The sequence below is a fragment of the Oncorhynchus keta genome, chromosome 19 (genome assembly GCF_023373465.1).
Source record: "Oncorhynchus keta strain PuntledgeMale-10-30-2019 chromosome 19, Oket_V2, whole genome shotgun sequence".
NCBI classification, from domain to species: domain Eukaryota; kingdom Metazoa; phylum Chordata; class Actinopteri; order Salmoniformes; family Salmonidae; genus Oncorhynchus; species Oncorhynchus keta.
This window is the reverse complement of record NC_068439.1, coordinates 77,907,613-77,931,543: the sequence shown is the minus strand read 5'-3', so window position 1 is coordinate 77,931,543 and position 23,931 is coordinate 77,907,613. Positions and strand designations below refer to the sequence as shown.

Sequence of the window (23,931 nt, the reverse complement as noted above, 5' to 3'; positions counted from 1 at the left end):
TCCCGGAGCCCTGGGAGCTCACCTCCTCTTTGAAGAGGTCCTGTCGTTTGATGAGAGATCTCAGCAGAGTCTGTTTCTCCTCATGTTCCAGCTCTGAGTCGGGCTGTTTGAAATACTCAATCAGGTCATCCAGCGTCTGCAACACCTCGTCAAAGTTAGGCAGAGACACTTCCACATTCTTATCCCTTCCAATACTGTCCAGACCCCTAGCGGGGGGGGGTGGAGAGAGGATGAGAGACAGGTGGAGGGGGTGAGAGAGAGGGAATGGGGGTGGAGGAAGGTGAGAAAGAGGGTGTGGGGAGAGAGAGGGGAGAGAGTTGGGGGGACGTGGAGAGAGATAGGTGAAGAGCGAGGGGAGGTAGAGAGAGGGGCGAGCAGAGGGAAAGAAGGAAGAGAGAGGGGCGGGGAGAGGGAGAGGGGCAGGGAGGGGGAGAGGGAGAGAGCGGGGAGAGGGGCGGGGAGAGGGAGAGGGGCAGGGAGGGGGAGAGGGAGAGAGCGGGGAGAGGGGCGGGGAGAGGGAGAGGGGCAGGGAGGGGGAGAGGGAGAGAGCGGGGAGAGGGGCGGGGAGAGGGGCGGGGGAGAGGGAGAGGGAGAGGGCGGGGAGAGGGAGAGGGGCAGGGAGGGGGAGAGGGAGAGAGCGGGGGAGAGGGGAGGGGCAGGGAGGGGAGAGGGAGAGAGCGGGGAGAGGGGCGGGGAGAGGGAGAGGGAGAGGGCGGGGAGAGGGAGAGGGGCGGGGAGAGGGAGATGGGAAAGAGGAAGAGAGAGGGGCGGGGAGAGGGAGAGGGGCAGGGAGAGAGATGGGAAAGAGGAAGAGAGAGAGTGGGAAAAAGTGAGCGACATAAAGCCAATTGACTGCACTGATAATTCGCTACATTAATATCACTTTTCCACAATTGTCTCAAATTACATCACGCAAGTTCTAAAGCAGACAATCACCGATAATCAGTCACTAGACGTGAACCCACATGCAGGCTAGTTTAATGTGCCTGATCACACAAACGCAGGAAAATTGCAACTGCGATTGAATCTCTCTTGTGTCAGTTCATTTGAATCATCTTGGTATTCAGTAGAAATCAAGATAAGAACCAGCGATGTATGATCCTGCTTTAAAAGGAGATTTCGGGATTTTGGCAATGAGGTCCTTTATCTACCTCCCCCAGAGTCAAATGAACTCGTGAATACCATTTTTATGTCTCTGTGTCCAGTATAAAGGAAGTTAGAGGTAGTTTTAGCACGCTATTAGATACCCATAGACATCCAGGCAGTGCACTACCTCTAACTTCCTTCATACTGGACACAGAGACACAAACAGGGTACACCACGAGTTCATCTGACTCTGGGGAGGTATAAAAACAAAATGACCAAACTCTCACAGTATCCCTTTTTCTAAGCCCAAATTAGCCTCATCCAAAATTAGCACCTCTGTGTTCTGTATTTTCTGGGATAGATGATGGTTAAACTGTCATGGTTACCAACGCAGCAGACCCACGTGTTCGATGAAGGTCTCGAGCAGGAACGCACAATTTACACATTAACCGACACACAGTACCACATAATACACATTAACCAACTCACAGTACCACGTAATACACATTAACCAACTCACAGTACCACGTAATACACATCAACCAATGCACAGTCCAACATAATACACTTTAACTAACTCACAGTACCACATAATACACATTAACCAACTCACAGTACCACGTAATACACATTAACCAATGCACAGTCCAACATAATACACTTTAACCAACTCACAGTACCACATAATACACATTAACCAACGCACAGTACAACATAATACACATTAACCAAAGCACAGTACAACATAATACACATTAACCAAAGCACAGTACAACATAATACACATTAACCAACTCACAGTACCACGTAATACACATTAACCAACGCACAGTACAACATAATACACATTAACCAATGCATAGTACAACATAATACACATTAACCAACTCACAGTACCACGTAATACACATTAACCAATGCATAGTACACCATAATACACATTAACCGACACACAGTACCACATAATACACATTAACCAATGCATAGTACAACATAATACACATTAACCAACACAAAGTACTACATAGTACACATTAACCGATCACACAGTAAGTACCACATAATACACATTAACTGACACACAGTACCACAATGCATAGTAATTAGGAAACAGGGCCATTCTCCTAATTCAACCTGTCAATGTTGGACATACAGGTGAGCCCTCTAGACATACAGGTGAGCCCTCTAGACATACAGGTGAGCCCTATAGACATACAGGTGAGCCCTATAGACATACAGGTGAGCCCTCTAGACATACAGGTGAGCCCTCTAGACATACAGGTGAGCCCTATAGACATACAGGTGAGCCCTATAGACATACAGGTGAGCCCTCTAGACATACAGGTGAGCCCTATAGACATACAGGTGAGCCCTATAGACATACAGGTGAGCCCTCTAGACATACAGGTGAGCCCTATAGACATACAGGTGAGCCCTATAGACATACAGGTGAGCCCTCTAGACATACAGGTGAGCCCTATAGACATACAGGTGAGCCCTCTAGACATACAGGTGAGCCCTATAGACATACAGGTGAGACATACAGGTGAGCCCTATAGACATACAGGTGAGCCCTAGGTAGACATACAGGTGAGCCCTCTAGACATACAGGTGAGCCCTATAGACATACAGATGAGCCCTCTAGACATACAGGTGATAGCCCTATAGACATACAGATGAGCCCTCTAGACATACAGGTGAGCCCTCTAGACATACAGGTGAGCCCTATAGACATACAGTGAGCCCTCTAGACATACAGATGAGCCCTCTAGACATACAGGTGAGCCCTCTAGACATACAGGTGAGCCCTCTAGACATACAGGTGAGCCCTCTAGACATACAGGTGAGCCCTCTAGACATACAGGTGAGCCCTATAGACATACAGGTGAGCCCTCTAGACATACAGGTGAGCCCTATAGACATACAGGTGAGCCCTATAGACATACAGGTGAGCCCTCTAGACATACAGGTGAGCCCTCTAGACATACAGGTGAGCCAGGTGAGCCCTCTAGACATACAGGTGAGCCCTCTAGACATACAGGTGAGCCCTATAGACATACAGGTGAGCCCTCTAGACATACAGGTGAGCCCTCTAGACATACAGGTGAGCCCTATAGACATACAGGTGAGCCCTATAGACATACAGGTGAGCCCTATAGACATACAGGTGAGCCCTATAGACATACAGGTGAGCCCTCTAGACATACAGGTGAGCCCTATAGACATACAGGTGAGCCCTCTAGACATACAGGTGAGCCCTATAGACATACAGGTGAGCCCTATAGACATACAGGTGAGCCCTAGACATACAGGTGAGCCCTCTAGACATACAGGTGAGCCCTATAGACATACAGGTGAGCCCTCTAGACATACAGGTGAGCCCTATAGACATACAGGTGAGCCCTCTAGACATACAGGTGAGCCCTCTAGACATACAGGTGAGCCCTCTAGACATACAGGTGAGCCCTCTAGACATACAGGTGAGCCCTATAGACATACAGGTGAGCCCTATAGACATACAGGTGAGCCCTATAGACATACAGGTGAGCCCTATAGACATACAGGTGAGCCCTCTAGACATACAGGTGAGCCCTATAGACATACAGGTGAGCCCTCTAGACATACAGGTGAGCCCTCTAGACATACAGGTGAGCCCTCTAGACATACAGGTGAGCCCTCTAGACATACAGGTGAGCCCTATAGACATACAGGTGAGCCCTCTAGACATACAGGTGAGCCCTCTAGACATACAGGTGAGCCCTCTAGACATACAGGTGAGCCCTATAGACATACAGGTGAGCCCTCTAGACATACAGGTGAGCCCTATAGACATACAGGTGAGCCCTCTAGACATACAGATGAGCCCTCTAGAAAACAGGTGAGCCCTCTAGACATACAGGTGAGCCCTATAGACATACAGGTGAGCCCTCTAGACATACAGGTGAGCCCTCTAGACATACAGGTGAGCCCTATAGACATACAGGTGAGCCCCTAGACATACAGGTGAGCCCTATAGACATACAGGTGAGCCCTCTAGACATACAGGTGAGCCCTCTAGACATACAGGTGAGCCCTATAGACATACAGATGAGCCCTCTAGACATACAGGTGAGCCCTATAGACATACAGGTGAGCCCTCTAGACATACAGGTGAGCCCTATAGACATACAGGTGAGCCCTCTAGACATACAGGTGAGCCCTATAGACATACAGGTGAGCACTATAGACATACAGGTGAGCCCTATAGACATACAGGTGAGCCCTCTAGACATACAGGTGAGCCCTATAGACATACAGATGAGCCCTCTAGACATACAGGTGAGCCCTCTAGACATACAGGTGAGCCCTCTAGACATACAGGTGAGCCTTCTAGACATACAGGTGAGCCCTATAGACATACAGGTGAGCCCTCTAGACATACAGGTGAGCCCTATAGACATACAGGTGAGCCCTCTAGACATACAGGTGAGCCCTATAGACATACAGGTGAGCCCTATAGACATACAGGTGAGCCCTCTAGACATACAGGTGAGCCCTCTAGACATACAGATGAGCCCTCTAGACATACAGGTGAGCCCTCTAGACATACAGGTGAGCCCTATAGACATACAGGTGAGCCCTCTAGACATACAGGTGAGCCCTATAGACATACAGGTGAGCCCTCTAGACATACAGGTGAGCCCTATAGACATACAGGTGAGCCCTATAGACATACAGGTGAGCCCTATAGACATACAGTTGAGCCCTCTAGACATACAGGTGAGCCCTCTAGACATACAGGTGAGCCCTATAGACATACAGGTGAGCCCTATAGACATACAGGTGAGCCTTCTAGACATACAGGTGAGCCCTCTAGACATACAGGTGAGCCCTATAGACATACAGGTGAGCCCTATAGACATACAGGTGAGCCCTATAGACATACAGGTGAGCCCTATAGACATACAGGTGAGCCTTCTAGACATACAGGTGAGCCCTCTAGACATACAGGTGAGCCCTCTAGACATACAGGTGAGCCCTATAGACATACAGGTGAGCCCTCTAGACATACAGGTGAGCCCTATAGACATACAGGTGAGCCCTCTAGACATACAGGTGAGCCCTATAGACATACAGATGAGCCCTCTAGACATACAGGTGAGCCCTATAGACATACAGGTGAGCCCTATAGACATACAGGTGAGCCCTCTAGACATACAGGTGAGCCCTATAGACATACAGGTGAGCCCTATAGACATACAGGTGAGCCCTAGAGACATACAGGTGAGCCCTCTAGACATACAGGTGAGCCCTCTAGACATACAGATGAGCCCTATAGACATACAGGTGAGCCCTCTAGACATACAGGTGAGCCCTATAGACATACAGGTGAGCCCTCTAGACATACAGGTGAGCCCTCTAGACATATAGGTGAGCCCTATAGACATACAGGTGAGCCCTCTAGACATACAGGTGAGCCCTATAGACATACAGGTGAGCCCTCTAGACATACAGGTGAGCCCTCTAGACATACAGGTGAGCCCTATAGACATACAGGTGAGCCTTCTAGACATACAGGTGAGCCCTCTAGACATACAGGTGAGCCTTCTAGACATACAGGTGAGCCCTCTAGACATACAGGTGAGCCCTATAGACATACAGGTGAGCCCTATAGACATACAGGTGAGCCCTCTAGACATACAGGTGAGCCCTATAGACATACAGGTGAGCCCTATAGACATACAGGTGAGCCCTATAGACATACAGGTGAGCCCTCTAGACATACAGGTGAGCCCTCTAGACATACAGGTGAGCCCTATAGACATACAGGTGCACCCTCTAGACATACAGGTGAGCCCTATAGACATACAGGTGAGCCCTATAGACATACAGGTGAGCCCTATAGACATACAGGTGAGCCCTCTAGACATACAGGTGAGCCCTATAGACATACAGGTGAGCCCTCTAGACATACAGGTGAGCCCTCTAGACATACAGGTGAGCCCTCTAGACATACAGGTGAGCCCTCTAGACATACAGGTGAGCCTTCTAGACATACAGGTGAGCCCTCTAGACATACAGGTGAGCCCTCTAGACATACAGGTGAGCCCTATAGACATACAGGTGAGCCTTCTAGACATACAGGTGAGCCCTCTAGACATACAGGTGAGCCCTATAGACATACAGTTGAGCCCTCTAGACATACAGGTGAGCCCTATAGACATACAGGTGAGCCTTCTAGACATACAGGTGAGCCCTCTAGACATACAGGTGAGCCCTATAGACATACAGGTGAGCCCTATAGACATACAGGTGAGCCCTATAGACATACAGGTGAGCCCTCTAGACATACAGGTGAGCCCTATAGACATACAGGTGAGCCCTATAGACATACAGGTGAGCCCTATAGACATACAGGTGAGCCCTATAGACATACAGGTGAGCCCTCTAGACATACAGGTGAGCCCTCTAGACATACAGGTGAGCCTTCTAGACATACAGGTGAGCCCTATAGACATACAGGTGAGCCCTATAGACATACAGGTGAGCCCTATAGACATACAGGTGAGCCCTATAGACATACAGATGAGCCCTATAGATATACAGGTGAGCCTTCTAGACATACAGGTGAGCCCTCTAGACATACAGGTGAGCCCTATAGACATACAGGTGAGCCCTATAGACATACAGGTGAGCCCTCTAGACATACAGGTGAGCCCTATAGACATACAGGTGAGCCCTCTAGACATACAGGTGAGCCCTCTAGACATACAGGTGAGCCCTCTAGAAATACATGTGAGCCCTCTAGACATACAGGTGAGCGCTATAGACATACAGGTGAGCCCTCTAGACATACAGGTGAGCCCTATAGACATACAGGTGAGCCCTCTAGACATACAGATGAGCCCTCTAGAAAACAGGTGAGCCCTCTAGACATACAGGTGAGCCCTATAGACATACAGGTGAGCCTTCTAGACATACAGGTGAGCCCTCTAGACATACAGGTGAGCCCTATAGACATACAGATGAGCCCTATAGACATACAGGTGAGCCCTATAGACATACAGGTGAGCCTTCTAGACATACAGGTGAGCCCTCTAGACATACAGGTGAGCCCTATAGACATACAGATGAGCCCTCTAGACATACAGGTGAGCCCTATAGACATACAGGTGAGCCCTCTAGACATACAGGTGAGCCCTATAGACATACAGGTGAGCCCTATAGACATACAGGTGAGCCCTCTAGACATACAGGTGAGCCCTATAGACATACAGGTGAGCACTATAGACATACAGGTGAGCCCTCTAGACATACAGGTGAGCCCTATAGACATACAGGTGAGCCCTATAGACATACAGGTGAGCCCTATAGACATACAGTTGAGCCCTCTAGACATACAGGTGAGCCCTCTAGACATACAGGTGAGCCCTATAGACATACAGGTGAGCCCTATAGACATACAGGTGAGCCTTCTAGACATACAGGTGAGCCCTCTAGACATACAGGTGAGCCCTATAGACATACAGGTGAGCCCTATAGACATACAGGTGAGCCCTATAGACATACAGGTGAGCCCTATAGACATACAGGTGAGCCTTCTAGACATACAGGTGAGCCCTCTAGACATACAGGTGAGCCCTCTAGACATACAGGTGAGCCCTATAGACATACAGGTGAGCCCTCTAGACATACAGGTGAGCCCTATAGACATACAGGTGAGCCCTCTAGACATACAGGTGAGCCCTATAGACATACAGATGAGCCCTCTAGACATACAGGTGAGCCCTATAGACATACAGGTGAGCCCTATAGACATACAGTTGAGCCCTCTAGACATACAGGTGAGCCCTATAGACATACAGGTGAGCCCTCTAGACATACAGGTGAGCCCTATAGACATACAGGTGAGCCCTATAGACATACAGGTGAGCCCTATAGACATACAGGTGAGCCCTATAGACATACAGGTGAGCCCTATAGACATACAGGTGAGCCCTATAGACATACAGGTGAGCCCTATAGACATACAGGTGAGCCCTATAGACATACAGGTGAGCCCTATAGACATACAGGTGAGCCCTATAGACATACAGGTGAGCCCTCTAGACATACAGGTGAGCCCTCTAGACATACAGGTGAGCCCTCTAGACATACAGGTGAGCCCTATAGACATACAGGTGAGCCCTCTAGACATACAGGTGAGCCCTATAGACATACAGGTGAGCCCTCTAGACATACAGGTGAGCCCTATAGACATACAGATGAGCCCTCTAGACATACAGGTGAGCCCTATAGACATACAGGTGAGCCCTATAGACATACAGGTGAGCCCTCTAGACATACAGGTGAGCCCTATAGACATACAGATGAGCCCTCTAGACATACAGGTGAGCCCTATAGACATACAGGTGAGCCCTATAGACATACAGTTGAGCCCTCTAGACATACAGGTGAGCCCTATAGACATACAGGTGAGCCCTATAGACATACAGGTGAGCCCTAGAGACATACAGGTGAGCCCTCTAGACATACAGGTGAGCCCTCTAGACATACAGATGAGCCCTATAGACATACAGGTGAGTCCTCTAGACATACAGGTGAGCCCTATAGACATACAGGTGAGCCCTCTAGACATACAGGTGAGCCCTCTAGACATATAGGTGAGCCCTATAGACATACAGGTGAGCCCTCTAGACATACAGGTGAGCCCTATAGACATACAGGTGAGCCCTCTAGACATACAGGTGAGCCCTCTAGACATACAGGTGAGCCCTATAGACATACAGGTGAGCCTTCTAGACATACAGGTGAGCCTCTAGACATACAGGTGAGCCTTCTAGACATACAGGTGAGCCCTCTAGACATACAGGTGAGCCCTATAGACATACAGGTGAGCCCTAGACATACAGGTGAGCCCTCTAGACATACAGGTGAGCCCTATAGACATACAGGTGAGCCCTATAGACATACAGTTGAGCCCTCTAGACATACAGGTGAGCCCTATAGACATACAGGTGAGCCCTATAGACATACAGGTGAGCCCTATAGACATACAGGTGAGCCCTCTAGACATACAGGTGAGCCCTCTAGACATACAGGTGAGCCCTCTAGACATACAGGTGAGCCCTCTAGACATACAGGTGAGCCCTATAGACATACAGGTGAGCCCTCTAGACATACAGGTGAGCCCTATAGACATACAGGTGAGCCCTCTAGACATACAGGTGAGCCCTATAGACATACAGGTGAGCCCTATAGACATACAGGTGAGCCCTATAGACATACAGGTGAGCCCTCTAGACATACAGGTGAGCCCTATAGACATACAGGTGAGCCCTCTAGACATACAGGTGAGCCCTATAGACATACAGGTGAGCCCTCTAGACATACAGGTGAGCCCTATAGACATACAGGTGAGCCCTATAGACATACAGGTGAGCCTTCTAGACATACAGGTGAGCCCTCTAGACATACAGATGAGCCCTCTAGACATACAGGTGAGCCCTATAGACATACAGGTGAGCCCTCTAGACATACAGGTGAGCCCTATAGACATACAGGTGAGCCCTCTAGACATACAGGTGAGCCCTATAGACATACAGATGAGCCCTCTAGACATACAGGTGAGCCCTATAGACATACAGATGAGCCCTATAGACATACAGTTGAGCCCTCTAGACATACAGGTGAGCCCTATAGACATACAGATGAGCCCTCTAGACATACAGGTGAGCCCTATAGACATACAGGTGAGCCCTCTAGACATACAGGTGAGCCCTATAGACATACAGGTGAGCCCTATAGACATACAGGTGAGCCCTATAGACATACAGGTGAGCCCTATAGACATACAGGTGAGCCCTATAGACATACAGGTGAGCCCTATAGACATACAGGTGAGCCCTCTAGACATACAGGTGAGCCCTATAGACATACAGGTGAGCCCTCTAGACATACAGGTGAGCCCTATAGACATACAGGTGAGCCCTATAGACATACAGGTGAGCCCTCTAGACATACAGGTGAGCCCTATAGACATACAGGTGAGCCCTATAGACATACAGGTGAGCCCTATAGACATACAGGTGAGCCCTCTAGACATACAGATGAGCCCTATAGACATACAGGTGAGTCCTCTAGACATACAGGTGAGCCCTATAGACATACAGGTGAGCCCTCTAGACATATAGGTGAGCCCTATAGACATACAGGTGAGCCCTCTAGACATACAGGTGAGCCCTCTAGACATATAGGTGAGCCCTATAGACATACAGGTGAGCCCTCTAGACATACAGGTGAGCCCTCTAGACATACAGGTGAGCCCTCTAGACATATAGGTGAGCCCTATAGACATACAGGTGAGCCCTCTAGACATACAGGTGAGCCCTCTAGACATACAGGTGAGCCTTCTAGACATACAGGTGAGCCCTCTAGACATACAGGTGAGCCCTATAGACATACAGGTGAGCCCTATAGACATACAGTGAGCCTCTAGACATACAGGTGAGCCCTATAGACATACAGGTGAGCCCTATAGACATACAGGTGAGCCCTATAGACATACAGGTGAGCCCTATAGACATACAGGTGAGCCCGCTAGACATACAGGTGAGCCCTCTAGACATACAGGTGAGCCTTCTAGACATACAGGTGAGCCCTAGACATACAGGTGAGCCCTATAGACATACAGGTGAGCCTTCTAGACATACAGGTGAGCCCTATAGACATACAGGTGAGCCCTATAGACATACAGGTGAGCCCTATAGACATACAGGTGAGCCCTATAGACATACAGGTGAGCCCTCTAGACATACAGATGAGCCCTATAGATATACAGGTGAGCCCTATAGACATACAGGTGAGCCCTATAGACATACAGGTGAGCCCTATAGACATACAGGTGAGCCTTCTAGACATACAGGTGAGCCCTATAGACATACAGGTGAGCCCTATAGACATACAGGTGAGCCCTATAGACATACAGGTGAGCCCTATAGACATACAGGTGAGCCCTCTAGACATACAGATGAGCCCTATAGATATACAGGTGAGCCCTATAGACATACAGGTGAGCCCTATAGACATACAGGTGAGCCCTATAGACATACAGGTGAGCCTTCTAGACATACAGGTGAGCCCTATAGACATACAGGTGAGCCCTATAGACATACAGGTGAGCCCTATAGACATACAGATGAGCCCTATAGATATACAGGTGAGCCCTATAGACATACAGGTGAGCCCTATAGACATACAGGTGAGCCCTATAGACATACAGGTGAGCCTTCTAGACATACAGGTGAGCCCTATAGACATACAGGTGAGCCCTCTAGACATACAGATGAGCCCTCTAGACATACAGGTGAGCCCTCTAGACATACAGGTGAGCCCTATAACATACAGGTGAGCCCTATAGACATACAGGTGAGCCCTAGACATACAGGTGAGCCTTCTAGACATACAGGTGAGCCCTATAGACATACAGGTGAGCCCTATAGACATACAGGTGAGCCCTCTAGACATACAGGTGAGCCCTCTAGACATACAGGTGAGCCCTCTAGACATACAGGTGAGCCCTCTAGACATACAGGTGAGCCCTCTAGACATACAGATGAGCCCTATAGACATACAGGTGAGCCCTCTAGACATACAGGTGAGCCCTATAGACATACAGGTGAGCCTTCTAGACATAGAGGTGAGCCCTATAGACATACAGATGAGCCCTACGTACTTGATGAAGTGGCTGAAGAGGACTGTGGTGTTCCTGATGATGCGTACAGCCCGTGCCTCCTCGTGTTGACAACGCTGAAGGGTCAGACCGTCGTCCATGTGACCCTCAGCATGCAGACAGGCCTGGAGCAGAGACAAACACAACTCATACATTACCACAACATACACAACTCAGACATTATCCTAACATACACAACTCAGGCATTACCCTAACATACACAACTCAGACATTATCCTAACATACCAAACTCAGACATTACCCTAACATACACAACTCAGACATTACCCTAACATACACAACTCAGACATTATCCTAACATACACAACTCAGACATTATCCTAACATACACAACTCAGACATTACCCTAACATACACAACTCAGACATTATCCTAACATACACAACTCAGACATGATCCTAACATACACAACTCAGACATTATCCTAACATACACAACTCAGACATTACCCTAACATACACAACTCAGACATTATCCTAACATACACAACTCAGACATTATCCTAACATACACAACTCAGACATTATCCTAACATACACAACTCAGACATTATCCTAACATACACAACTCAGACATTATCCTAACATACACAACTCTGGGTTTAAGCAGTATACGCAATACAACAAAACAGAGACATCCTGTACACTGCCAAGCCTCCAGAAATGAATCAACCCTGCCTCTGCCAACCCCTGGATGTGGACAATTACATCTGATAAACAATAAATATAGCATTCAATTACATTCAATTACATCTGATAAACAATAAATACATCCTTCAATTGCATTCAATTACATCTGATAAACAATAAATACATCCTTCAATTGCATTCAATTACATCTGATAAACAATAAATACAGCATTCAATTACATTCAATTACATCTGATAAACAATAAATACATCCTTCAATTGCATTCAATTACATCTGATAAACAATAAATACAGCATTCAATTACATTCAATTACATCTGATAAACAATAAATACAGCATTCCATTTAACTACAGGGTAGCAGGTGCACATTGACAGAGAATCTAAAATGTGTCCCTTGTCATTTATTGTCACTAGTATCAGTATCACCTCTGGCATTAGCCGATGTAAAGTATGATATCACACCCAATCAAGCAAGGTGTAAGAGTAGCTGCCTGGGCTGTGAGTTCTCCCTCTCCCCAGGATAGGTCAGGACACATGAGGAACTCATTTAGAAGTGATAATGAGAGAAGGATGGTGACAGTTAGTGACAGTTAGCTTTTCTGAGAGAGTGGGGATCAACTCCTGGCTCCTCCATCTCTCTCAGTACTCCTTCCCTCCCCCCTCTTTCTCTCTCCCTTCTTCCTCTTTCCCTCACTATTCCAATCTTTCTCCCTTTCTCCTCGTCACCGTTCTCTCTCTCTCTCTCTCCCTCATCTCCTATCTGTAGACTAGACTATACCCTCTCTCCCTCCCTCCGTTGACCGATTAATCGGAATGGTCGATTAATTAGGGACGATTTCAAGTTTTCATAACAATCGGAAATAGGTATTTTGGGGTGACAATTTTGCCGATTTTTTTTTCTTTGATTTTTTTTCACCTTTTTTTATTTTACTAGGCAAGTCAGTTAAGAACACATTCTCATTTTCAATGACGGCCTAGGAACGGTGGGTTAACTGCCTCGTTCAGGGGCAGGACGACAGATTTTTACCTTGCCAGCTCGGGGGATCCAATCTTGCAACCTTACAGTTAACTAGTCCAACGCTCTAACCACCTGAATACATTGCACTCCACGAATGCAGTAAGCCAAGGTATGTTGCTAGCTAGCATTAAACTTATCTTATAAAAAACAATTAATCAACGACTGTCGTTGCTCCAATGTGTACTTAACCATGAACATCAATGCCTTTCTTAAAATCAATACACAAGTATATATTTTTAAACCTGCATATTTGGCTAAAAGAAATCCAGGTTAGCAGGCAATATTAACCAAGTGAAATTGTGTCACCTCTTGCGTTCATTGCACGCAGAGTCAGGGTATATGCAACAGTTTGGGCCGCCTGGCTCTTTGCGAACTAATTTGCCTGAATTTGACGTAATTAAAGGTTGTGCAACGTAACAGGAATATTTAGATGGATGCCACCCATTAGATAAAATACGGAACGGAATAAACGTTTTGTTTTCAGAGGTGAGTGAGTTTCCGGATTTGACCTAAGGCTAGTATTTCTGTGTGTTTATTATAGTTAAGTCTATGATTTGATATTTGATAGAGCAGTCTGACTGAGGGGTGGTAGGCAGCAGCAGGCTCGTAATAGTCAAAGGTGTATGGTTTAGAGAGAAATAGTTGACGCGTTATAATTCCTGTAATAACTTGCGGCTGAACTTGAAAGAGGTTCCTTCGTTATTTTACCGTTCATGTCTTCCATAGAGAATGTCTTGATCTACTTCAGATAAGGTCTGTGTTTCGTGCTTAAACCGCCTCTGTTCATGTCTTCAATAGAGAATGTCTTGATCTACTTCAGATAAGGTCTGTGTTTCGTGCTTAAACCACCTCTGTTCATGTCTTCCATAGAGAATGTCTTGACCTACTTCAGATAAGGTCTGTGTTTCGTGCTTAAACCGCCTCTGCATTTTGATACCCGTGTAAATCTCACTAGGTTAAGGTAATGTTTGTCAAAATATCTACACAGTTATAAAATTGGCAAGGTGGTGTAAGCCTACACGAAACACAGACCTTATTTTAAGTGAATCTAAAAATATCCTATGGAATAAATGAATGAAGGAACCGTTTTACAGATGTTGCTAGAAGGTGTCATGGCAATTATGACTCACACTTTGGTCATCAATTCTTACCATGTCCATTATTAAAATAGGATTTCCTGCATATAGAAATTACAGTTTTTGTTTTCAACATTCATCACAGGTAACTTAGTCTATTTTTATTCAAACAGTTCAGAGTATTTGTCTCCTGAGCAGACTCTTCAGTATCATTGTCACTTCAGAGCTGTGTGTGTGTTTTACAGATGGCAGAGGAAAGCAGAGCACCAGTGTGGGACTATTACATGGAATTGGCACCAGGGAAAGCAAGGTGTCTTATTTGTGATAAAGATGTAAGCATGGGGTCCTCAACGGCTAAATCAAAACATACCACCAACCTGTGGAATCACCTTAAGAACACCCATCCAAAAGACCATATGTATTATATTAAGTTAAAATAAAAATGTTCATTGTTCATTCAGTATTGTTGCAATTGTCATTATTACAAAAGTGTGTATATATATATATATATACATTTCTAAAAATCGGCATCGGCTTTTTTGTGTCCTCCAATAATCGGTATCGGTATTGGCGTTGAAAAATCACAATCGGTCAACCTCTAGTACCTATCTTTCTACCTCTCTCTCTCTCCCTCTCCCTCTCGCTCCGCTGGATGGAATGCAATGCATCCTGGGAAGGCATCCAGAGAAAACAAACCTCTGTTCTGCTCACGGGCCAGGTGGCCTTGACAACACATCAGCTGGTAAACTGTGACTCACAGTGGGAAGCTATGACACTAACGTCTAATCCTCTGTATAAAGTCCTCTCATTATGGGGACTCTGGTTTCCTCTACAGTCTGTACCAATATCCAATATCCACGCTAGATTATCCCACTACTTACAGTAGTATAAAGTCATGAATACTCACTAATGTGATAATCTGATTACGGTGACAACTTCCTGGTTATCCTCCTGCTGAGAGAGGCCCTGGGTCTACCCAATATCTACACTGACCCACTACTTACAGTGATTTCATTGGCCAGACACACTCCTTCTCCTTGCCAAAGTCATTATAGAGTAGCTACATGACACGGACAGGTTTATAATGATGTAAAAGGACAACGTTTTGACTATTAGGACAGTGAACCAGTGTAATAACTCACCCGTCTCTTGAGGGGTCCTATACGGGAGGCTTTAGCGTCAGGCGTCTGGTAGGACAACCACAGCCCTGTAGCCACGTGCATGACGAAGCAGGCTGAGTCTCCGTACTTGATCTCTGCTACTCCCATGCCTTCAATGTCCCGGTTCTTCGTACCAGACTCAATCTTTTCCTGTGGGAGAGAGACACACACACACAAGCAGACGCAGGCACACACACACACACACACACACGCACACACACACACACACACACACACACACACACACACACACACACACACACACACACACACACACACACACACACAGAACCCATTCAGGCCTCATCAGAGATAGCTTCAGGCTGCTAAGTACAGCAGAGAGTAGCTATAGACCAGCTGGTATAGAGGGAAACAGATTATAGACCAGCTGGTATAGAGGGAAACTGATTAAAGACCAGCTGATGTAGAGGGAAACAGATTATAGACCAGCTGGTATAGAGGGAAACTGATTAAAGACCAGCTGATGTAGAGGGAAACAGATTATAGACCAGCTGATATAGAGGGAAACTGATTAAAGACCAGCTGGTATAGAGGGAAACAGATTAAAGACCAGCTGGTATAGAGGGAAACTGATTAAAGACCAGCTGATATAGAGGGAAACAGATTATAGACCAGCTGATGTAGAGGGAAACAGATTATAGACCAGCTGGTTTAGAGGGAAACAGATTAAAGACCAGCTGGTATAGAGGGAAACTGATTATAGACCAGCTGGTATAGAGGGAAACTGATTATAGACCAGCTGATATAGAGGGAAACAGATTAAAGACCAGCTGGTTTAGAGGGAAACAGATTATAGACCAGCTGATATAGAGGGAAACTGATTATAGACCAGCTGGTATAGAGGGAAACAGATTATAGACCAGCTGGTTTAGAGGGAAACAGATTATAGACCAGCTGATATAGAGGGAAACAGATTATAGACCAGTTGGTATAGAGGGAAACAGATTATAGACCAGCTGGTTTAGAGGGAAACAGATTAAAGACCAGCTGGTATAGAGGGAAACAGATTATAGACCAGCTGGTATAGAGGACCAGATTAAAGACAAGATTATAGACCAGCTGGCTGATATAGAGGGAAACAGATTATAGACCAGCTGGTATAGAGGGAAACTGATTATAGACCAGCTGGTTTAGAGGGAAACAGATTATAGACCAGCTGGTATAGAGGGAAACTGATTATAGACCAGCTGATATAGAGGGAAACAGATTATAGACCAGTTGGTATAGAGGGAAACAGATTATAGACCAGCTGGTATAGAGGGAAACTGATTATAGACCAGCTGGTTTAGAGGGAAACAGATTATAGACCAGCTGGTATAGAGGGAAACAGATTATAGACCAGCTGATATAGAGGGAAACAGATTAAAGACCAGCTGGTATAGAGGGAAACAGATTATAGACCAGCTGGTATAGAGGGAAACAGATTATAGACCAGCTGGTATAGAGGGAAACAGATTATAGACCAGCTGGTTTAGAGGGAAACAGATTATAGACCAGCTGGTATAGAGGGAAACAGATTATAGACCAGCTGGTTTAGAGGGAAACAGATTATAGACCAGCTGGTATAGAGGGAAACAGATTATAGACCAGCTGGTTTAGAGGGAAACAGATTATAGACCAGCTGATATAGAGGGAAACAGATTATAGACCAGCTGGTTTAGAGGGAAACAGATTATAGACCAGCTGATATAGAGGGAAACAGATTATAGACCAGCTGGTTTAGAGGGAAACAGATTATAGACCAGCTGATATAGAGGGAAACAGATTATAGACCAGCTGATATAGAGGGAAACAGATTATAGACCAGCTGGATTATAGACCAGCTGATGGGGAACAGATTATAGACAAGCTGGTTTAGAGGGGAACAGATTAAAGACCAGCTGGTATAGAGGGAAACAGATTATAGACCAGCTGGTATAGAGGGAAACAGATTAAAGACCAGCTGGTTTAGAGGGAAACAGATTATAGACCAGCTGGTTTAGAGGGAAACAGATTATAGACCAGCTGATATAGAGGGAAACAGATTATAGACCAGCTGGTTTAGAGGGAAACAGATTATAGACCAGCTGATATAGAGGGAAACAGATTATAGACCAGCTGGTTTAGAGGGAAACAGATTATAGACCAGCTGGTATAGAGGGGACCAGATTAAAGACAAGCTGGTATGGAGGGAAACAGATTAAAGATCACACAGTAAGAAGTGTTCTGGATATCAACACAGAATAGTTAAATGGAAGAGGCATGGGGAAGAGAAAAATGGAGGGAGAGCGAGAGACTGAAAGGTGGACAGACAATATTGAGAATATTAGAGAGAGAGAGAGATACAGAGAGACAGAGAGAAACAGAGAGAGACAGAAAGGAGTATATGAATAACAGAAGAAAATAGATATGTCTCTAGAATTATCAGAATCATAAACCATTGAGGCATCTTGATAAATGTCCCTTCAGACCTAATTGAAACAGCCATAACAGTTCCTATTAGCCCCGAGGAACATGACAACTATATTATTATGAGTTTATCAGTCTGGCTGGGAGAAGGTCAATATATTACATTGTCTGTGTGTCTGTGTGTGTGTGTGAGAGAGAGAGAGAGAGAGAGAGAGAGAGAGAGAGAGAGAGAGAGAGAGAGAGAGAGAGAGAGAGAGAGAGAGAGAGAAAGTGTGTATGCAGGTGTATGCCTGTATGTGTGTGTGTTTGTGTGCGTGCATGCGTGTGTGTGTTGATGTGTATGGTTGTGTGTTACGGCCAGCACGGACCTCATTAATTACAGATATGTCTCACGGAAGAGTATTTCAATTAGAACTATTGCAGAAGGAGACGGCTATTAGATATTTCATATGTCACGATTTATTATGTTATTATATAATGTTATCTGACTCATGCTGTGGCAGTAAATCATAATCTAGCAACATGGAGCAGAAAGCAATATGTCTCTGGATCCCTCAGACAGACAGACAGTCTCCCTCTGTTTGCTTCTTCATATCGTTCCTGGCCATGTACTGTGGTCCTAGAATGCAATGAAGGTTCTGCTATAGAACTAGAATGAATTCTAATTCCATGAGTTCCGTATACACTTTGGCGGTGTGACTTGGTTGTATTGTATTGACGGTGTGACTAGGTTGTATTGTATTGACGGTGTGACTTGGTTGTGTTGTATTGACGAGGTTGTGTTGTATTGATGGTGTGACTTGGTTGTGTTGTATTGACAGTGTGACTTGGTTGTATTGTATTGACAGTGTGACTTGGTTGTATTGTATTGACGGTGTGACTTGGTTGTGTTGTATTGACAGTGTGACTTGGTTCTGTTGTATTGACGGTGTGACTTGGTTGTATTGTATTGACGGTGTGACTAGGTTGTATTGTATTGACAGTGTGACTAGGTTCTGTTGTATTGACGAGGTTGTGTTGTATTGACAGTGTGACTTGGTTGTATTGTATTGACGGTGTGACTTGGTTCTGTTGTATTGACGAGGTTGTGTTGTATTGACAGTGTGACTTGGTTGTATTGTATTGACGGTGTGACTTGGTTGTATTGTATTGACGGTGTGACTTGGTTGTATTGTATTGACGGTGTGACTTGGTTGTGTTGTATTGACGGTGTGACTTGGTTGTATCGTATTGACGGTGTGACTTGGTTGTATTGTATTGACGGTGTGACTTGGTTGTATTGTATTGTATTGACAGTGTGACTTGGTTGTGTTGTATTGACAGTGTGACTTGGTTGTATTGTATTGACAGTGTGACTTGGTTGTATTGTATTGACGGTGTGACTTGGTTGTATTGTATTGACAGTGTGACTTGGTTGTATTGTATTGACGGTGTGACTTGGTTGTATTGTATTGTATTGACAGTGTGACTTGGTTGTGTTGTATTGTATTGACAGTGTGACTTGGTTGTGTTGTATTGACAGTGTGACTTGGTTGTATTGTATTGACAGTGTGACTTGGTTGTATTGTATTGACGGTGTGACTTGGTTGTATTGTATTGACGGTGTGACTTGGTTGTGTTGTATTGACGGTGTGACTTGGTTGTATTGTATTGACGGTGTGACTTGGTTGTATTGTATTGACGGTGTGACTTGGTTGTATTGTATTGTATTGACAGTGTGACTTGGTTGTGTTGTATTGACAGTGTGACTTGGTTGTATTGTATTGACAGTGTGACTTGGTTGTATTGTATTGACGGTGTGACTTGGTTGTATTGTATTGACAGTGTGACTTGGTTGTATTGTATTGACGGTGTGACTTGGTTGTATTGTATTGTATTGACGGTGTGACTTGGTTGTATTGTATTGACAGTGTGACTTGGTTGTATTGTATTGACGGTGTGACTTGGTTGTATTGTATTGACGGTGTGACTTGGTTGTATTGTATTGACGGTGTGACTTGGTTGTATTGTATTGACGGTGTGACTTGGTTGTATTGTATTGTATTGACGGTGTGACTTGGTTGTATTGTATTGACGGTGTGACTTGGTTGTGTTGTATTGACGGTGTGACTTGGTTGTGATGTATTGACAGTGTGACTTGGTTGTGATGTATTGACGGTGTGACTAGGTTGTATTGTATTGACGGTGTGACTTGGTTGTATTGTATTGACAGTGTGACTTGGTTGTATTGTATTAACAGTGTGACTAGGTTGTGTTGTATTGACGGTGTGACTTGGTTGTATTGTATTGACGGTGTGACTTGGTTGTATTGTATTGACAGTGTGACTAGGTTGTGTTGTATTGACGGTGTGACTTGGTTGTGTTGTATTGACAGTGTGACTTGGTTGTATTGTATTGACAGTGTGACTTGGTTGTGTTGTATTGACGAGGTTGTATTGTATTGACAGTGTGACTTGGTTGTATTGTATTGACGGTGTGACTTGGTTGTGTTGTATTGACAGTGTGACTTGGTTGTATTGTATTGACAGTGTGACTTGGTTGTGTTGTATTGACGAGGTTGTATTGTATTGACAGTGTGACTTGGTTGTATTGTATTGACGGTGTGACTTGGTTGTGTTGTATTGACAGTGTGACTTGGTTGTGTTGTATTGACAGTGTGACTTGGTTGTGTTGTATTGACAGTGTGACTTGGTTGTGTTGTATTGACAGTGTGACTTGGTTGTATTGTATTGACGGTGTGACTTGGTTGTGTTGTATTGACAGTGTGACTTGGTTGTGTTGTATTGACAGTGTGACTTGGTTGTGTTGTATTGACAGTGTGACTTGGTTGTGTTGTATTGACAGTGTGACTTGGTTGTGTTGTATTGACGGTGTGACTTGGTTGTGTTGTATTGACAGTGTGACTTGGTTGTGTTGTATTGACAGTGTGACTTGGTTGTATTGTATTGACGGTGTGACTTGGTTGTATTGTATTGACGGTGTGACTTGGTTGTGTTGTATTGACGGTGTGACTTGGTTGTGTTGTATTGTATTGACGGTGTGACTTGGTTGTATTGTATTGACAGTGTGACTTGGTTGTATTGTATTGACGGTGTGACTTGGTTGTGTTGTATTGACAGTGTGACTTGGTTGTATTGTATTGACGGTGTGACTTGGTTGTATTGTATTGACGGTGTGACTTGGTTGTATTGTATTGACAGTGTGACTTGGTTGTATTGTATTGACGGTGTGACTTGGTTGTATTGTATTGACAGTGTGATTTGGTTGTATTGTATTGTATTGACGGTGTGACTTGGTTGTATTGTATTGACGGTGTGACTTGGTTGTATTGTATTGACAGTGTGACTTGGTTGTATTGTATTGTATTGATGGTGTGACTTGGTTGTGTTGTATTGACGGTGTGACTTGGTTCTGTTGTATTGACAGTGTGACTTGGTTGTGTTGTATTGACGAGGTTGTGTTGTATTGATGGTGTGACTTGGTTGTATTGTATTGACGGTGTGACTTGGTTGTGTTGTATTGACAGTGTGACTTGGTTGTGTTGTGTTGTATTGATGGTGTGACTTGAGTTCGGGGCTAGGATGTAACTGCTGGTAGTAGTGTAGGGCTACAAGAATGACCTTTAACAAGTAATATATATATATATATATATATAATAATATAATATATGCCATTTAGCAGACGCTTTTATCCAAAGCGACTTACAGTCATGTGTGCATACATTCTACGTATATACTCTTTAAAATATAGGTGGGTCTTAGTGTGCTTTGACCTTTCTCAGACATTTCTATAAACATCAATTCTCCAATACACCTTCATGTGAGGAAATGATAAAAAATGTACATGGCAAGATAATGTATGAATAGTATACTGAATATATAGTATGTATATAATATACTAGTATACTGAATATGTAGTATGCATATAATATACTAGTATATTGTATATATACTATATATTCAGTATACTAGTATATTATATACATATTATATATACAGTATACTAGTATAGTATATACATATTATATATACTATATACTAGTATAGTATATTCATACTATATATACAGTATATTCATGTATATAGTATCTATAGCATCCATATATTCAGACAAACCTTGGTAGCCCTGAAGCAGAAAGCGGTGGACTTGGTATCGGACTTCTCTCTCTCCTGAAGGACCAGACCCTGCTCTTCGGTTAGCGCCAGGTAGTGACCGGTGGACAGGTGACGCAGACGGAACGCCTGCCCATAGCGAATGTGGCTGCCGCTCCAGCTGACCAATCACAAAGAGGGGAGGAACCCAGAGAGATGTCAATCTAAATGCTACAGTAATCGCTATAACCCATTCCCAAATGAAAAATAGGGGAACCACCATGTTAACTTAGTTTTTAATAAACATTGATGATGTGCAGTTTTTTTGTGTTTTGGTGTTGTATGTATTGGCTGATGCCACCAAATGTCCCCCTTGGGGGATTAATAAAGTGCTATCTTATCTTAACGTGTGAGTGAAAATGTGTCTTTTTGTTAGAGACATTGAGTTTGTTTCATTCAGATGTATTTTGCGGAGAGGAGACATACAGCATACAGCCTCAGGCATTTCAGCATCCTTCTACGATGAAGCACTTCCACTGTTTCAAAATCTCTTAGTACACTGGTTTTCAAACCTCCTCGGGGACATCCATATCTTTAAATTGTTGTTATAGACCCTCAACTAGCTTACCTGATTCACCTAGTCAAGGGTTTTATGACTAGTTGACGGTTAGAATCCATGGAACGGCTGTCTCCAATAATTTATACAATGTGACAGAATAACCAACACTAAACGGAGACAGCGGGAATGGCCTGTCCAACGCCACCACAACTTCGGCAGCTGCAACTGGCCCGTCCAACGTCACCACAACTGGCCCGTCCAACGCCACCACAACTGGCCCGTCCAACACCACCACAACGTTGGCAGCTGCAGCTGGCCCGTCCAACGTCACCACAACTGGCCCGTCCAACGTCACCACAACTTCGGCAGCTGCAACTGGCCCGTCCAACGCCACCACAATTTCGGCAGCTGCAACTGGCCCGTCCAACGCCACCACAACTTCGGCAGCTGCAACTGGCCCGTCCAGGACCCTGGGACTGAACATCTCTCTCTGCAACTGGATCCTGGACTTTCTGATGGGCCGCCCCGCCACACTGATCCTCAACACAGGGCCCTTCAGGGGTGTGTGCTTAGTCCCCTCCTCTACCCCCTCCTCCCTGGTACTGCTGCTCATTCGTGCACCAGCTCCGGAGGTCTACATCACCGGCCTTCTAGGCATCACTGAACTGTTTCATTACCACCAACCCCGGACTGTCTTGTCTCATTACACACACCTGGTTCCCATTCCCCCTGATTAGTATGTGTATATATGTGTCCTCTGTTCACTATTGTCTTGTCTCATTACACACACCTGGTTCCCATTCCCCCTGATTAGTATGTGTTTATATGTGTCCTCTGTTCACCATTGTCTTGTCTCATTACACACACCTGGTTCCCATTCCCCCTGATTAGTATGTGTTTATATGTGTCCTCTGTTCACCATTGTCTTGTCTCATTACACACACCTGGTTCCCATTCCCCCTGATTAGTATGTGTTTATATGTGTCCTCTGTTCACCATTGTCTTGTCTCATTACACACACCTGGTTCCCATTCCCCCTGATTAGTTTATATGTGTCCTCTGTTGTCTGGTTCCCATTCCCCCTGATTAGTATGTGTTTTTATTGTCTTGTCTCATTACACACACCTGTTCACCGTTGTCTGGTCGGT

At 45.0% G+C, this 23,931-nt stretch overlaps 1 protein-coding gene across 3 annotated transcripts in view; it reads right to left on the bottom strand.

Annotated features, from left to right (window-relative positions):
• Positions 1–23,931, bottom strand: part of LOC118374826 (ryanodine receptor 3-like) — a 251,864-nt gene that overhangs the window by 154,749 nt on the left and 73,184 nt on the right. For all 3 annotated transcript variants that reach the window (XM_052471367.1, XM_052471368.1, XM_052471369.1), the window contains 4 exons: positions 22,249–22,405; positions 15,707–15,874; positions 11,801–11,922; positions 23–206 (listed from right to left, as the gene is read on the bottom strand). In XM_052471367.1, coding sequence (XP_052327327.1) covers positions 23–206; positions 11,801–11,922; positions 15,707–15,874; positions 22,249–22,405 — 631 coding nt within the window. The remainder of the gene's footprint in view (positions 1–22; positions 207–11,800; positions 11,923–15,706; positions 15,875–22,248; positions 22,406–23,931) is intronic.